Raw genomic sequence first — 18639 nt, 5'->3', positions numbered from 1 at the left:
TTGTCAAATTTAGTTAATATCTTCTCACGGCCACCTAGCTTTCTATTTTCTGTGCGCCCTGAAAAAAAAAAAAAACCTGGTGTTCCTACACAGGCCTGGCTGTGTAAATGGAAAACAGAAAGGAGTGCATGAGTCCACGGGAGGGGTGGAGAGGCAGCATGTGAATTTGCAATACATTCTCATGAACAGGTGCGTATGTCTCCTACAAAATTAGGAGGCTGCCGGCTTGTCACGTAACACCAGGTGGTCATGTGACACTGGCTGCTACGAGCTCCATGACGCCGAGCAGCAGGTGCTAGTTGTCTAAGCCCAATTTCCACCGGCTACGGAACGTCTGCGGATCCGCTCCGGAACAGCGGTGGAGCCATTAGGTTTCCGCGAGATCTTGTTGTTATGTTCCGGGAAGTTGAGGACCCAAAGGCAGAGAGCAGGCAGGCAGGAGAACATTTGAGATGGGAGATTATTCATCCAGTAAACAACAAAGTACGAAACAACGAAAAGAGTCCAAAAATCCAGCTGGCAATACAAACAAAAGAAGCAGGCTAAAGTCCTAAAGAGAAGCAACAAAAGAACAGAAAATCAAAAACAAAGGAAATCCAGAAACAACTGACAAAACTCACGGACGAGGAGACTGGACTGAGCATGGTTGGATACACACACACACAAAATGATCTGACACTGGACAAGGGGAAACACAAAGACTAAATACAGAGGGTAATGAGATAACACAAGACAGGTGACACAAGGGCTGGGAAACAGGTGAAACACATTAGGCTGGGTAGAGCAATCAAAAAAGGAGGGAAACAAGACAGGAAGTAAAATAGACAAGACAAGACAGAAAACCAGAGACTAAAAAATAAAACAGGAAACTGAGCAAAATACAACACAGAAAACAGACTACCAAAATAAGACAAAACACCAAAACCATAACAGTACCCCCAAGGGACAGATCCCAGATGTCCAAAAAAACAAACCAAGGAGCAAAAGACAAACCAGGAAGGGTGGAGGGATACAGAGGAGGGACAACAAAAAACCAACCCAGGGAGGGCGGAGGGGGCCTGGAGGAGGCACGACCCAAATAGTCAAAATAATTCAACCCCAGAGGGGTGAGGGAAGTCACTAGAGTCACTCGGGGCAAGGGAAATCAAGGACAGGGTTAGGGTTAGGTCCTGGGATCCAGGGCTGCGGACAGCAGCGAAGGCGGAACCAAAAACAACCCAAGGAGGGCAAAAAAAAATAAAATAAAAAGTCTGGGGGAGGCAGAAAGTCATTGGGGGTAAAAGTCACTTGGGACACAGAGCACAGGGAACAGAAAGTACTCTGGGAGCACAGGGAACGGAGGGCCGCTCGGGACAGGGAACAGAGAGAGGCCATAGGGAACAGAGAGGGCCCCTTGGAACAGGGGGCCGAGAGGCCTTGGCAACAAAATGGCGAAGGCGATACCCCTCTGGCGGCCGTCGGCAAAGGAGAGTCCCCTCTGGAGGCCGTCGGCAAAGGAGAGTCCCCTCTGGAGGCTAGAGGCTAAAGGCGAAACCCATCAAAAGGCCAAGCAGGTCGGCAGCGAAGGCAAATCCCCTCTGAAGGACGTCTGCAGCGAAGGCAAATCCCCACTGGAGGCCGTCCGGTCTCAAGGGTCTTAAGGGCGGTGACAGGGGATTCTGGACGGCTGCTAGCCAACTCGGGGACGCTAGAGAACTCGGAGACACTAGGAACACTAGGGAGGCTGTTAGGTAGCCGGGGCTCAGAAAGGCTGCTAGCTAGCCTGGAGTCAGGGGGGCTGCTAGCTAGCGGGGAATGAGGGAGGCTGCTAGCTAGCCTGGGATCTGGGAGGTTGCTAACTAGCTCGGGCTCTGAGAGGTTGCTAGCTTGCTGGGCCTCTGAGAGGTTGCTAGCTAGCCTAGATTCAGGGAGGTTGCTAGCTAGCTGGGGCTCTGAAAGGTTGCTAGCTAGCTGGGGCTCTGAGAGGTTGCTAGCTAGCTGGGGCTCTGAGAGGTTGCTAGCTAGCCTGGATTCAGGGGGACTGCTAGCTAGCTGGGACTCAGGGTGGTGGCTGGCTAGCCGGGACGCAGAGAGGCTGCTAGCTAGCCTAGGGTCAGAGAGCTGCTGCAGCCCAGGGTCAGGAGAGCCCAGGGTCAGGAGAGCTGCATGTCAGCTCGGGAACAGAAGGGTTGCACTTCAGCTCGAGAACAGAAGTCAGTTTGTGGGCACTGGTCGGCCTGGGGACACTAGACAGCACTGGGAAGGTAACTTGGGGGTGCGCAGAGCGGTGTTTGGGCTCACCGCTAGGAGACTCCAGGAAGTCTTGAATCCAGTCCGGGAAGGAGCTCCGGAGCCAGGAAGGAGCTCCGGAGCCAGGGATGAGCGGAGGCGTCTTGGCGAGCAGCCTGGAGAACTGCCTCCTTGGCCTCCCAACCTCTAACCATTCTCCACCTCCCCACAGCGCAAATAAGGTTAGGTCAAAGAGTTCGTACTTAACTGCCTCGGCTGGGTCCATGGTGGTCAGATCATTAGGTTATGTTCCGGGAAGTTGAGGACCCAAAGGCAGAGAGCAGGCAGGCAGGCAGGAGAACGTTTGAGATGGGAGATTTATTCATCCAGTAAAAAAAGTACGAAACAACGAAAAGAGTCCAAAAATCCAGCTGGCAATACAAACAAAAGAAGCAGGCTAAAGTCCTAAAGAGAAGCAACAAAAGAACAGAAAATCAAAAACAAAGGAAATCCAGAAACAACTGACAAAACTCACGAACGAGAAGACTGGACTGAACACGATTGGATACACACACAAAATGATCTGACACTGGACAAGGGGAAACACAAAGACTAAATACAGAGGGTAATGAGATAACACAAGACAGGTGACACAAGGGCTGGGAAACAGGTGAAACACATTAGGCTGGGTAGAGCAATCAAAAAAGGAGGGAAACACAAGACAGGAAGTAAAATAGACAAGACAATACAGAAAACCAAGGGGGTAAGCTTCGCTTCAGAACTCGAGCCATCATGGCGCCATTTTGTTGCTAACTGGCCATCACCTCCTGTTAGCATTCCGCTGACCGCCATTTTTTTTTTACGTCACTTGACTGCGAATAACTTTACATCTGAATCGTTTAAAGAGTCTATTTGTCCGTTGTTTAGTTCCAAAGAAACACGACAATGTATAAAAGGCTTCATTACCTTGTACCTCACGTTATGTCTCCGTAGCAGACGTTTTTGTTAAAATAGGCTAACGATTGTGTCATAACCAAGTGACTTACTGTCGCATAGTAGAGGAATTACCGTATAGTACAGGAGAAGCTCGCAGGCAGTTTCGACTTACATGAGATGTTTAGGTTTAATTACTTATGTTAACTAGCATGTTAGTGATCAATAATTAGCCTGTGTCTATGTTATCTCCTTACATACACCTACAGTCTCCATATCTGTAAGATTGGGAATGATTGAGATTTCTCTTGGCACAGCTACCAGAAGACTTACAACTTTCAGACACGTTGCTCACTTCACATTCTCTCAGTTGGAGGCTGCGCAGTAAAGCTGGCCATCACCAGAAAAGTGCTTCTAATAGCCTTCACTGGTCTCCGTCCAGAGCAACGGGGTCTATTGGTCCATTATATACTGTCTATGCAGAAAACCAGAGACTACAAAATAAAACAGGAAACTGAGCAAAATACGACACAGAAAACAGACTACCAAAATAAGACAAAACACCAAAACCATAACACTACTTGTGGATCCTCGTGACTACAGCTGTCAGTCATGGCCACAGCCGTGCGGCAACAAATGACGAATGCAATCGGTGGAAATCCTCAGTTAGCTGCTTCGTGACGCGGGCTAGGGACCTTCGTCACAGCTCGGTTGTATCAGCGGCAATTACTAAATGTGTTTAGCTGAAAATAGGTGACTTTGAGACGGGTACAGGGTGGTTTAGATTAAAACACTCCTGGGTGAAACTCTTTAGTTTGTTAGTTAAATGGTTATTACTGAGCCACAAAATACTATTCGAACCGATTGGCAACAGGCAACATCACTTGATGGTGGTGGTTGGTGTAATGGTGTAATGGTGTAATTTGGTGTAATTTGAAATTTACACTTGTAGAAAATGTTCACACACCAATTGATATTTACATGAACACACTGACAGCTGCAAACTTGCAATGCAACATTTACTTGTATACTGTTTTTTACTCAAGTTCATTTTCCATCATAACCACAACTCAGTGATTACAACCTCTCGAATCTGTCACTGCAACCTCACATATGTGATCTCTCGCATCACCAAGTGAGGAATCTGCGTGCCTCGACTTTTGCAACACTTTTGGTGATACATTTGGTGTAAAACTAATGTGTACCTGTGGACTTAGACTGTGGAGCTCTGAGCCAACAGAACGGGGGAAGCAGGGTTTCTATCACCAGATGAGAGACAACTCTGTCTGGCTTATTTATGTAGCATGGAAGCTTGGTGGAATAGCAAGCTAGCATTAGCTAACTAACCAACAAACCAGCCTAGCCTTAGCTTCTAAATAAATACATTTTAATTATCTAAATACTTTTTAACAGTTAAACTGAAACAATGGCGGTGAGGTCCAGGTCCTGCAGCCACAGACGGACCTAAATTCTGTTAAAATTTGCTTTGCAAAATTGGCGAGTATTTTTTTAACGACATGACTTGGCATGACTTCCATTATGTTGTTGCTTTGAAGGAAAATAATGGTGACAAAATGAAAACAAACAAACATGGAAGAAATGTTGAATTTGCATCAACAGAAAACCCAAAACAGGCCTGTAAGATATACTAGATCTACATACGGTTCACTTCACTTTACCTCAGTTCACTTTGCATACAATCATCATTAGGTTAATTTATATTTATTTCTCCATATCTAGGACATGGACCCTTTTCCCATCTGTATGATCAAATGTTCATACCCAAAGTACAACCAGAAAATGAGTGGAAGGTAAGAAATTATTTTTGTTGTCTGATGTGTGATATAATAAACCCACCAGCCAGGGCCTGCATTAAGGTAGAAAATAATTTGAAAACAAACAGGAACTAATTAGCAAAGACATGAACAACAGGTTTGTGTTTAGCAGTCAAGGTTGCAGCAAAACAAAAGTGCCAATGTAATGTTGCTGGCTTGTTTGTTTGTGAGCCAAAATGAAAAATGATTTAATCATTAATCAAATTAATCGTTGATCTGTGCCAGCACATACCTCAGTCCTTGTTTTTTTCATGTTTAGTGAACCTTAGTAGGGTGGGATGGAATAATTGTGGTAGACACGGCAATAATAATGAAGATAAATAGATAAATATAATAAAACAATAATAGACCTGAATAATAGATAATAAATACATATTAATAGTACAACTTGTAAAACTGAACTTGAACATGACCTGGGAACAAGGGGGCACTTGTTGCAATAAACAACTCACTTTTGTGTTTTATGTTTTGTTAAATGTTGTATTTCATGTACATTGTCAATGTCTCTTCTGTTTTAACAAAGTAGTTTAATTGACTTTAGTTAACTAGATTCCTCCCTAGCTTTGCTGGAGTCCAACTTCTTCCAGTGTGAAGTAATTGGGAGCTTGCAAAGCTTTGAAAAGTAGCTTTCCCAACACTGCCATCAGCCAGTATCTTACTTAGCATAAACACTGGAAGCCAATAGAAACAGCTAGCCTAGCCAAAACCTGCCTACCAGCTCAGTAATTAAACTTCTGTATCTTGTTGTATTTCATAAAATATAAAACTAATCCCTTAATAACAATTTGTGGCATTCCTGGCATTTTGCGATATTATTGATGTGCAGTGATGTGCAATTAAAATGTAGGTTAACATTAAATGAGTATTCTTGTGTTTATTGTTATATGTATGTGTATCATTAATCTTTTGTAGAAACCAAATCTATGGAGGGCTGGTGGTATGTACACTTGTGATTCATATATTTGGTACCACTAAAATTGCATGTACTCATATTACCTAGAGACTGTGAACAGCAGAATGTTCAGTGTTTAGGCAGAAGTTGGGCTCACACAGGAGAGAAGAGAGAGGTTCTGGGTCTCTGCTGGTTCAGTGTCAGACGGTCTGGTTCTTTCAGCTAGAAGAACTTTGGACCAACACGGCTCAGGCTTGAGAGGATCATGAGAAGTCTTTTCTGTTTCACTACTCCATCTGGAGTTCAGTTGAGGAGAAAAGGCTATACAGGCTGACATGGAAAAAAGGGCAAAAGAGCCAGAATAGCAGAGGATCATAAGAGCTTTTTTCTTATTTTTTTTTTACTTTCTTTACTTCTTTGTGTATTTTTATTAAAGTCTCATAATAACATTAATCATGTGTATCTTTTAGCATGAAGACAACTCTGTAAAGATGTTTCACCACCTGGTGGAATCTAATAATAAAAAGCTGGAGCTGGAGATGAAGAATAAGGAGAATGGTCTGACTGATGATGACTTGAATTTCATCAAAAAGTTGATTGAAGGACTGAAGGACCCTACAGAAGTCCAGGTCAGTCCTGCCTGTGTGAATTTAGTGAAATCAGTCAGTATCATCATCATCATTGATTATAATGCCATTAATATGCTCTCATCTCCACAGTGGTCAAAGATTGGTCGGACAGAGGACAAATTCTTCCTGTTTGAAATCGTGGCCAACAAAACCAACGGCATTGATGTGGACAAGTTTGACTACTTTGCCAGGTGGGGCTTGTTGAACAGATACTGTAGAGCTTGATGCAGAGTGATTAACTACTATGGATTATTTTCTCCTGAACATTTATAATAATCTCCTGATCCTGATTATTATCCTGATCCTGATTATATAAATATGTAGCATCCTCCAGGTAGCTTTGATTAGTTTAAAGTAAGAAGTCCATTACCCATTTCTTCACTCTGTCTCTTCTCAGGGACTGCTACCACCTGGGCATGAAGAACAACTTTGACCATCTCCGCTTCATACAGTTTGCCAGAGTGATTAAAGTGAAAAAAGACGGGCTGAATCACATCTGCAGTAGAGACAAGGTGCTGACATCGTTACTCCTGCTTTTGTTAAATCCAGTTTTAAAACAACATCTATTTATCTCATCTTCATGCTTTTATTCTATTCCAGTCTTATTATATTCTATTTTATACTCTCTTTAATAAAGATTTTTAATTGTTTCAACTGCTCATTAATATTGACAGGGGCAAATGCACCGCAACTTAATGAAACGCACCGAATTAAGAAAACATCTTCATTCATTTGACAACACATGCGCAGCATTTAGCAAACTCGCTGCAAATACACAAACATGCTGCAAATACACAAACACGCTGCAAATACACACTACAACCAAATACACAAACACGCTGCAAATACAGAAACAATGCAAAAAGAAAAGCACGCAATCCCCGAAAACAAATGCAAATAAAACCCTGCTGCAACCAGATTACACAAGTTCTCCAGGCCTCAAGGGGGAGCGCTAAGTGGAACAGCTTGATTTATGACCCCAGGTGGAGAGAGCGCTCTGCCTTTTTATTACAGACACGTCTCTGCTGATTGGGTATCACCTGTGACCTGAGCCAATAAAATAGTTCTCTTTTTTAGATTTGTGTGCTTTTCTTTTTTCATCGTTTGTGTATTTGCAGCGTGTCTGTGTATTTGATTGTATTGTGTGTATTTGCAGCACATTTGCTAAATGCTACACATGTGTTGTCAAATTAATGATGTTTTCTTAATTTGCTTGTATTTCATTAAGTCGCAGTGCATTTGTTGGCCACCGTAAATATTTTATGTAAATCACTTTGAATTGTCTTGTTGTTGAAATGTGCTGAATAAATAAAGCTGCCTTGCCTTATTAGTTGTGTCTAAACTATAGACAATCCTCTAAACAGGAGGTGGGCAATCTGTATGACATGTTCTACACCAGGAACTGTCTCCACAGAAGAGCCTACCAGCACAAAGTGAACAAGATCATAGAGTATATGTGAGTAGCTAACCTTCCCACGTTGGGCCTCTAACAACAATTATCTTCTTCTGATGCAGTTTATTTCATTTGCTTCATAATTCACTCTATATTCTAATATGCATAAAAGTAATAATATGTTGGGTATGGTCATCCAGGATCGCAGAGGCCTTTGTAAAAGCAGACGAGCATATCAAGATTAAAGGCTCAAGAGGGAAAGAGTTCACTCTCTCTACAGCCATAGATGACATGGAGGCCTACACCAAGCTGACAGGTCTGTAGATACCACTGTGTGCTGTGAGCTTGTGTTTTAACATTAAAAACATTTTTCTGAATTATTCTAAGGATTTTGATTGCTTACCTGCACACAAGGAGATCAACTATTGAGGCCACGGTTGTACCACTTTGGCAAAAAGCACACTAGTTTTGGTGATGCTAGCATACAAATGGATTAGCAAGGAGCAAAGGAACTATACATCAAAACCTACCTCAGTCGACCATAATAGGATATTTTTGTCAAGTTTTAATCATCTATCTATGAAGACGTAGAAACAGTGTTGCAGTGTAGAGCTAGTTAGTCCTGAAATATAATAAGGAACATTTTGGAAAAGTTAATGATATATCCTAAAGGCTAAATAAAAGACACAACCCTCCAAACTCTACATGCGAGCAATGCTTTTACTGTAGCTCCATGCATGTCGCTTTAGAACGTGGAGAAATCCTTAACTTTCTGTTCCTAGTTACTTTTAGTTAGCTATAATTGGGCTATTTGATTTAACAAATAGTCACAAATCACAAATCAGGCCAGCAAGATAATATGGTGCGTTCTTTTTGTCTTGTAATCGCGACTAGTAGCTCAAGTGTGACGTCACATCCATGTCGGAAAACGAATAACCGCGGGTTGTTGCGTTCTTTTTGTCACACAATACTACGAGTCGGAAAAAAGATGGATTTTTGTAACATTTTTTGTAACATTTAGGATTCTATTCACCCAGTTATTGACATATTACACACATACATTACACAGTTTGATACATGAAAATTACGTTTTGATTAACGTTAACGTTAGGCTACTGCTCTGCTTTCTGCTCAAAGCTCTGCTTAAAGCCATTGTTGTCATATAGCAACCGAGCGTCTCTAGCCAATTTCAGCTGCACGAGCTACAAAATAACTAAAATTTAACTCCTAATAAGACTGTAGAGACATGTCTATAGGTAGCAGTATACAGCACTATGTTTAACTCCTAATAAGACTGTAGCAACATGCCTATAGGTAGCAGTATACAGTGCTATGTGTACCACTTCTTCATTTGGTTACAACAAAGACAAAAGTGCTTAAAATGGTAGAAAACCACAATGTTTACTACGTGTGATACACGACGTAGCCATCTTTGAAAGTGAACTCGGGGTCCTCTGAGTTCAGACAACTTGACGAGTTGTATATACGACCTCGGTGGCGTTCTTTTTGCAACTTCCGGTTCGTAACTCCGGAAAACAACTCGTAAATCGACTTTGGTGGACAAAAAGAACGCACCAATAGGCTCCCCCACAACCCCCCTAACAGAACTTCACACCTGGACAGTACTCAGGAAAGCCACTGTAATCATACACCTCCTTCACCCATCCTTTCAGTTACTGCCATCAGGTCGACACTATAGATCCCATTAGTCTCAGGAAAAACATATATAAAACTCCTTCATTCCCACTGCCATCAGCACACTGAACAGCCAAACATAGACATCATCCAACAGCTCCACTCAGGCTTCTTCTTGCACTGTTTTTGCATTTTGAACGTCTGCACAGGCAATGTTTTTATCCTCTTTCTATATGTATCTTTCATGTTCTTATGTATTTTATGTCAGTTGAGCCTGCCCTGTCAAAGAAAAATGGCTGTTACTCGTGACAGACAATAAAGTTTTTCTTATCTTATCTTATCTTATCAAATAGGAGTAGAAGCAACTTGCTGGAGTTTAGAAGGCGTCCATTATATATAATGTACATGATACCGGTCCTGTAAATAATAAAGTTATAATAGGTGATATACATGCCAGATTGAGCTAACTTTTATCAAAATTGTTTAGATAAAATTAATTTTATGGTAGTAGTAGTTTATTAGAATAATCATACATTTTCAAGAACAGAATTAATGAAGTAATTCCATAGTATAGGCCTGTTTATATTGCTTAATTCTTTGAGTTATGCCTCTGTTTACAATCAATTATTTATTTGTAAAACACTATGAATGAATTTGTGACCTTTTCTTTGGTTTAGTCTATAGAGTGTATGGTTTTAACTCAGCTATCTTTCACTCGGTTTGTTCTATAGATCATGTGTTTGAACAAATACTCGAGCTGGATGAAGCAAAGGTCCCCAACTCTTCTTCCGCGGATCTGGCTGAGGCAAGGAAGATTCTAGAAAGGATCATCTCTCGAGATCACTACAGGTTTCTGGGTGAAACCAAGCCTAGACAAGTCCCAACCAGGGTGTGCATTAAAGTCTTTGTGTACCTGTATTACATCACACTTCTGTTTGACACATTATACTGTATATTCTTACTGAGGCTATGATAACACTGAATATTATAAAAACAGGTTTTGATATAACATAGCTGATGTGCTCCTTTTGTGGTTGATAAGTGCACATTGCTTGTTACTGTTGTCTCTATTATTGTACATTGAGGATGTGATAGCAGTGGAAACAAAATCATAGGATCAAATGTTGCTTGGACTACATCTACAGTTTTGTGTGAAAATGACTTGCGTCCACATTAGCTTTTCCAGGTCATTTTCATAGAGACCCCTACCCACAGTGAAAAAGTCAATGAAAAATAGTCTTTTTTTTGTTAAACAATTGTTAACTACTATTAATTACTTTTGCTTTTTATGGTTGCTACGTTGTCTGATTAGATCGAGATGACTAGTTGTCCTCTAACTTTGCTGCCATAGAGTCCCGTCTGTGACTGGACTACAGACACTGCTGGTTACCCTGCCAGTCCCCTCCTGCTCCCTTAATACAGCCAGAGTCACAATATAGTTGTTGATATTTACATATATCTGGTGAGCTAAGATTCATACACTCTGAAGAGTGTGGACAGAGAGCCATAACTGAAAAATAAAGTTATGTGGAAGTACTTTTACTGTGAGTTGTCAAGATGGAAGGCATTTTAAATCTTATGTCTCTCACCTTTTCTCCTCCCTCCTTCAGGAGAAGATTAACGGTTGGAAAGAGGAATTGGATCAAGCCAGACAGGATGGTAACAAAAGCTGTTGTTGGTGTTTGGTGGAGGTGTTTAGTAAATGGTACATTGGGAGTAAAAGCCACTTGCTGAAGTTTTGAAGACATCCCGTTTTGATTATGTACATATAAATGATGAATGGCACCCAATTCTGTAAGTAACAACGTTGTAATGATAAATATACATGCAAGATTGAGATAGCTTTCATGAATGAAGGAACAAAAGTTTTATATAATTACTAGGGCTGTCAATTGATAAAAAAATGTAATCAAATTAATTACATACTCTGTGATTAATTAATCGAAATTAATTGCATACATAATTAACGGTGCCTGAAGCTATACTTTTTAAGAAAGTTTAAAAAAAAATGAAAAAAAAGAAGGGTACTAAACAGCAGTTGGCGACATTAAAGAACAGCTTGTTTATTACTAAGGCCATATGGTCAAATTAAATGATTTAATAATAATGTAATAACTATAACAATAACTTATTTCACTAGTAAATTGCTGTTGAACAACAAAAAAAAATAACTTATTTCACTAGTAAATTGCTGTTGAACAACAAAAACAACCACCAGATGGGAAAAGGACGTTTAACAACAACTACGAATGCAACACGAGGCTGTAGTTTCCCAGCTTCGTTGAACGTACCGTCTGTGTTGTTTTTCCGACAACGGCAGCTGCAGACTGTTATATCCATATAGAACATATGAACACATGTTCTATATCTATGGTTATATCCATATAGAACATATGAACACATGGTCTATATCTATGGTTATATCCATGAATGTATTAAGACAACGGTTATATCTCGGTGTTGGAATCCTCTACAGTGAAACACAGTCAAACCTCACACCGTTTAGCGTTAGCTGTTAGCATTTTAACCGTTTTTGATCCAGCTACTAGCTAGCGGTAGGCTAATGTTAGTTGCTGTCGAGAATAGTGTTAACTAGCGTCCCGTGGAGCGGTGTTTGTGTTGCCTGTTTCGTCTGTCTCAGAGCATCAGAGAGAAGACAATCAGGGGCACCAGATTAAGAAGATTACTACAAGTAAATCATCAATTTCAATCAATGATCCAGGCAGCACATTCTCATCTCCCTCCTTCCTTTTACAGTCGAATGGTAGCTAGAACGGCTCCGGGTCAAACAAATATGGAATGGATTAATCTGCGTTATTTCTTTTAACGCGTTAAAAGAAATAACGTGAGCATCTCAGTTTACAGTATCAATTGTTTATTTGTGAAATCCCATGAATGTTTTTTTGACCTTTTCTTTGGTTTGTGTTTGACTCTGTTTGTCCTGTAGATCATGATCTGGAACCAATACTCAACCCCTTCACTAGGGAGACGGCTGAGGCATGTCGGATTCTATCTGAAGCCATCTCTGGAACCCTCGACAGCTTCAGACAGCCAGAGAAACCCACAGAGGTGTGAACTATGTCTCTGTGTGCCTGTATTACATTTAACTTCACTTTAACACCTTATCTATTTCACCGTGGCTATGATAACACTGAATATTGTCATCAGAAATGCCTATTGAAAATGTATTGTTAAGATTAGATTTTGTTATAACAGAGCTTGATGTTAGGGTCATCTTGTGGTTGATAAGTGCACGTTGTTTTGTTTTTCTTCTGTTTTCTCTATCATTTTACACTGCCTCTGGAGGTATTGTACATGGATTTCATGTGGGCTACTACAAAAGATCAAGATTAGATGATGAAGATCAGAGAATGTGATAGCAGTGTGAACAAAATCATAGGATCAAATGTCAGTTAGACTGCAGGCTGGCGCAAACTTTTGTATCGTAAAAACAACCACACCAGGACTCACTAGTCTGGTGTTTTAAGATTTATACACGCTGAAGAAAGTTTTGGAGCAGCTCCATTTGAATACATTTTAAATATCATGTCCCTCACACTTCTCTCCCTTTCTCCTCCCTCCCCAAGGAGAGGAAACGTCATTGGGAAAGGGAATTAGCTGCAGCCGTCCCTGACGAAGGCGATGGGGGTGTCACGCTGACAGCAGAGGACTTTGTAGTTCTTGTGAGTTTTTAGTCTAATTCCTTTTACTTCACTTTTTTTAAATCTTAGGTTTGTTGATTATCATTTAATTTGTAAGATGTTGCTTTCCACCATTGGGATAATTTACCTGGGAATATAGAAACAGACTTCTTTCTCCCCCTTCTCGTTCAGGTCACTACTTTTGACTATGGAATGAAAGACAAGGACCCCATCAATAATGTGTATTTCTACAACAAGAGAAATCCTGACAAAGCATTCAACATCACCAGAGACCAGGTCAGAACTAAATCAATCACTCCATAAGGCAGTCTCTGTTATGTCATTATTCTCAACTCTATGCTGCGGTCATTCTTGTCAGGTGTCCAAGCTTCTCCCAGCATGCTTTTCTGAGCAGCTGATTGGGGTTTACAGTAAGAAGACTGATGACCAGAGTGTGGAGGCTGCCAGGAATCACTTCGTCAAGTGGTGTGAAGATAAGGGCTTGCCAAAAGCACAGGTAATATTTAGATCTAGGCTGTTATATATAGGACAAGTACTGTGTGGGGCTCTCAGGCTGGAAGTTCTATTAAACAATAACTAAGAGAGATTGGTCTATAGATCTAAGAAAATATGGGAAAATGTCTGTAACAATTTATTAAAGCCCAAGGTGGTTCATAGCTTGTTTTATCCCTTAGCAATGTCACTTAAGACAAAAGAGCTAGCTAGCTAGCTGAAAAATCTCTCACTCTGAACCACTCTTGTTAATACTCTAAACACTTCTCTGTCTTTATTTACATGCAGTATGGAGAAATTGCAACACCGTAAATCATCCCTGGTGGAAATATCCAGAACAATCCACCAGATGTTTCAGAAAATAGAGATTAAAAGTCAAAAACAAATCAAACACTCCCTGCTACTTATTGGTTCATTAGGATTGATTCTATAAGGTGGATTCTGAATGTGACAGGTCGTCGTTGCAAATGAGAAATTGTTCTCAATCGACTTACCTGGATAACACCTGGATAAATAAAGGTAAAGAGGTGTATTGTCATCCTATTTTATCTGACCATTCTATATAAAATGCATTTAAGCTTGATCTGAACATTTATGACTGGTATCTAAGATTCAACAGGAGACCTCGGATGAACTTTACTCTACTTTCAGAAGACGCCTCTCTGGAAACATCTGGAAAGTGTTATCAATGGGGTCCCCAAGATATGGAAAAGAAGGCCAGTTGGCTTGTAGCCATTGGTCAATTATTTATCCCACCCTAAGTTATGAAGAATAGATATACCATGTTCAAACAAAGAAAGTCAGAGGACCATCAGAGAATCGGGGAAAACAGTCCTCTCCGGGCTCTTCAGAGCTTGTAAATTGATGCTGAATTATTTGATGTAAATAAACCTTTATAATCAAGAAACAGCATCAGCGGATTCCTTTCCACACAACATTACAGCATCGCTACCAAAATACACTACAGTAAAAAAATAAAAATGAGCACAGTGTAGTAGTACTAGACACCATTTTTCTCCAAAAACAAACTGCATGAAAAGTAGGATTTCCGTCCCCATAAATGCCTGTAAACGCCCGGAAATCCCCCTAATTTTCGGCAGTTATCGACCATTTACAGACTGCAAACGTTACGTTCGTCTGTGCCACAAATTGTCGGAAACGAACCATGACGTATGTGGAGAGCCCCCGCGGAGGTGTTAATGGATCTAATTAGAACATGAATAGGCGCCTGGCCAGAGAACGTCCGGCCTGGCTGGAATTTCCTCACTCACTATTGGATGAAACCACTACTTTTAAATAAGAAAAATCTCTCGTGATTGGTTGACAGGTCTGTCATGGGTTAGGCTATTGGTCAACCTGGGCCATTATTATTATAATAATAAAATTATATATATATATTTATTTATGTATTATATATTATATATTTCATATATGCTATGTTGTATATTCATGTAATGGTTATCCTAATTAAAATTTTCCAGGAACGTGTTGTTTATTCAAAGAGAGCTTTATTGACACAAAACACAAATGCAATCAGAAAAAAAACTATGTACAAAGCAAAGGCGACACATAGCACACACAACAAATATCCCACGCTCACGAGAAGCAGCACCGTCCACACCTAACCCGCGGCCGGCTCGGAGCTGTAGGTAACCGGCAGCATTGTGTCTGAATTCGGTCCATTTTGCAGACGTCTGTGGTGCGTTGTCCTGTATGTCTATGTGGCGCACTTCCAAATGCCACCTCACCCGCAGCCAACACACTCTGTCTCGCTTCCAGCAGCTGTAAAATCAATCAATAAAGACAATCAGTACTGCGTGATATTTATTTATGGACACAACACATCTATGAATGCACCTGAAAAATATTCACATTGACCAAACGGATCTAATCTTACCGACTCCGAGCTGAACTCTTCACAGCTTCTGCCCGCGATGATCAGATCTGGTTGGTTCTAGCTGAAGCTCCTGCGTGCTGTCTCGTAGTATTTCTTACAGGCAGCTGGAAAACAATTAAATGAGAGTGGTATGAATAAAAACAAAAATAAAACATAAGTCACAGTAAAATTAAACAAGAAAAGATGAAAAAGTAAAAATGACTTACACACAATGGCGTCATTTATCAGCGTCATGTAAATCTGGATTTGCAGACAGCTCCGAGCAAAGGTACGAGGTTAGTCTGTAAAAAAAACAAAAAAACAGTATTGTTAAGATCGGTATCTATTAATGTATCTATGTCCTTATACAGAAGAGTTAATGAAGTTCATTCAATGAAAGCATATTCTTTAAATCTTACCCCTGCTCCGGCTCGTAGCGCCTGCTACAATTTGTCTCAGAGTTGTGAAGAAGGCGAACTGCTTCCTGGAAATTACGAGATTAAAAAGATATAGTTTTATAAAACAACTCACCCTCTCTGTAATGAATGGCGCTGAAAGCAGCCGGACACACAGCTCTGGGCTGCTTGCGATTAAACTTGGTGGGGTTTAAAACATTACTGCCAAGTCTAAGTAGCCTGTTTAACATCCAAATACAGTCGTACGATCAAGAGTTAATAAACAGTACAGACTAGCTCATTAATAATCATATACTTACGTTGTCTTCTTCTTTTCTGCGGACGCATCTTTGGAGCCCCGGAGGTGATATGGAGGAGAGAAAAAACGCTCCGTATGTCTCAAACAACTCCTGTGTGTTTCCAAGTGAATTTTGACAGAGTGTACAGACAATTATTTTACCAGTTGGCATGAAATATTGTATTCCCATATTTTGGAAGCTTTTGCTCTAACTCTCGGACTCATCTCCCGAGTCCTGCCGGTTTTTTTTTAAATGGTAGCAGTGAGGACGGGGGTAGGGGGCGGGGCAGAGTAGAGAAGGACAAAGAGGGGCAGATTAATCAGCAGGGCGCAAATTGGTGTGGAGGTGAATTACAATGAGATTTAATGGAATACTGGGAAACTATAGGGCAATTGAAGTCTAGATTATGAGGCCATTTCAGCAGAGCCAACAGCTTTATATGCCATGGACATGTGAATATGGTGCTGGATTTGCCAGTATTTTAAGAAGACAAATGTTGGACTTTGTCATACAATGACACAGCTGATATGCTTTATGTGAAGCACAGTGTTCTGGTGTCAGCAGAAAGACTTCTCTTAAAAAAACTGTACAGTGGAGCCTCTGTCTCCATTCCACCAGACAATGTTGGATGAGCAAGACCAAAGACTGTAGTCATGCCACTATATGCACAGTGGTTGAGCTCTAGGAGACTGTGATGTTGTTTGCATGGAATGCACATTTTACCTTTGTGGCAAAGCCTGATTAAAACTAATTGTTGAAATAAATTATTTTGTGTTTCTTTTTTACACAACATTAGTCATTACTAATGACATACACAGTAATTAATCTAGCATACCTTTATTAAATAAATCAATTCAAGCTAAAATTGAAGAGTCTACAATAGGCTATACTGAGTCTGATCTATTTTAAGAGATTTTTCTTAAAATTAAGTTAATCCCTTTTAGGCCCCGTCCACACGTACCAAAACAATCTTTTTTTTACCCGTCTTCCCTGGATTCGTTTCAAGAATAGTTGCGTCCAAACGAATCCACTTTTAAATGACTCAATACGCTACTTCATATGCCAGGCCTATAGGCGGTGCTGTTTCTGCTACAGAAATTCACAAAAAAACGGAGAAGAAGAGCATAGTCACTTCCCATCATAACATGACTAGCTAGATTATTCTCTTAATACATCCGTGGAATATAATAACTTTCACCACTTCTCATTTTATAAAGGCTGCCGCAAGAAAATGTTTCTTTGTTTACGTTGTATAATGTGCTGTTGGATTGCTTTTTATTTTGCGTGATTGCAGCGCGCTAGCAGCGAGCTAACGTTAGCGCGCTAAGGTTAGCTAGCTCTAACATTGGCAGTCAAACAAACATCAATGATCCATGAATGATGTCTTTTTAATAATCTATACGTTTTTCTTGCAGTAGTCTTTCTACAATAAGCCGTGGTAAAAGTTACTATAATCTGTTCAAGGAGTTGATAAGCAGACAGATTAGCTAGGTAGTTGATAAATTGTCTGCTTCCACTTTGTAAACAGATAGCCATAGCAGCTAACGTTAACGTTACTTCGCTGCTGGAGCGGTCAGCTACTTTAGCGATGTTTAACGTTGGCTACATAACGTTAGCAATATATCTTGTGTAGAGAGTCCAGAGGGAATGGTCAGGGAGCAGAGACACAGTATTTAGAGGAAGTGAGCTGGTTTGACCACGGAGATGGGACATGCTCGCTTAGCTTCACCGCAGTTGTGGGCGTCAGCGGGCGTGGGAGAGGGTGTAAAAGAGGGGTGTGGCGATGACATCATCGATACGGATCCGTATTCACCATCCATACGAAGCCAAACAAGAGCCGTTTTCGGATTTTTTTACCCTGAGACCTGGTTTCAAAAAAGTGCGTTTTCAGGCGGTGCGTTTGCAGGACTCGTCTGGACGGTTGGCCCAAACGATGCAAAACATGTGCGTTTGCACAAAAAAACGTTTCCGTGTGGACGGCCCCTTAGAAAAATGTCACCTGGGGTAAAACTTCCCCTGCTGCTACCCTGATTTGCATTTGTATAGCTCACAGTATTTTCATTTACATGTTAAAGCCTCCCCTAGAATTAGAGGGAAGGGGGGGTCATGGGGGGACAACTGCCAAGCAAAGCCCACGTCAATTTCTGACAATTTACGGCAGTTTTCGGTGTTGCCTGTAAATTGCGACAATCTACAGTTCCGCATACTGACGAAAATCCCACTTTTCATGCAGTGAAATGATTTCAGAGTACCAGGATACATTACTGCATGTTTGGGTCATATACTCAGTTTCTTTAGAGCCCTGTTCAACATTGAACACATATCTTTGTTTTAGTTTGATCATTAAACACACTTTTAATGTCTTGCTCTGAAACTGAAGCATGTTGTAG

At 40.8% G+C, this 18639-nt stretch overlaps 1 protein-coding gene and 1 long non-coding RNA gene across 2 annotated transcripts; one reads left to right on the top strand and one right to left on the bottom strand.

The window, feature by feature from the left end:
* Positions 1-400: 400 nt before the first annotated feature.
* LOC114550544 (deoxynucleoside triphosphate triphosphohydrolase SAMHD1-like) lies at positions 401-14503 on the top strand. Its single transcript, XM_028571354.1, has 14 exons — positions 401-483; positions 4882-4952; positions 6339-6497; positions 6588-6688; positions 6895-7009; positions 7862-7953; positions 8091-8206; positions 10257-10414; positions 11136-11184; positions 12473-12594; positions 13113-13208; positions 13359-13463; positions 13546-13683; positions 13968-14503. The coding sequence occupies exons 1-14, from the start codon at positions 453-455 to the stop codon at positions 13989-13991; spliced, it is 1377 nt and encodes a 458-aa protein (XP_028427155.1). The 5' UTR covers positions 401-452; the 3' UTR covers positions 13992-14503.
* A 1088-nt stretch (positions 14504-15591) lies between these two features.
* Positions 15592-16109, bottom strand: LOC114550280 (uncharacterized). The gene is made up of 3 exons (XR_003691668.1): positions 15975-16109; positions 15783-15857; positions 15592-15680 (listed from the first exon to the last, which is right to left on the bottom strand). It is a non-coding gene; the product is annotated as an uncharacterized LOC114550280 (long non-coding RNA).
* Positions 16110-18639: the final 2530 nt, after the last annotated feature.

This window comes from Perca flavescens, chromosome 23 (genome assembly GCF_004354835.1).
Source record: "Perca flavescens isolate YP-PL-M2 chromosome 23, PFLA_1.0, whole genome shotgun sequence".
Lineage (NCBI taxonomy): Eukaryota > Metazoa > Chordata > Actinopteri > Perciformes > Percidae > Perca > Perca flavescens.
The sequence above is the reverse complement of the archived record's forward strand: the minus strand, read 5'-3'. Positions and strand labels throughout refer to the sequence as shown.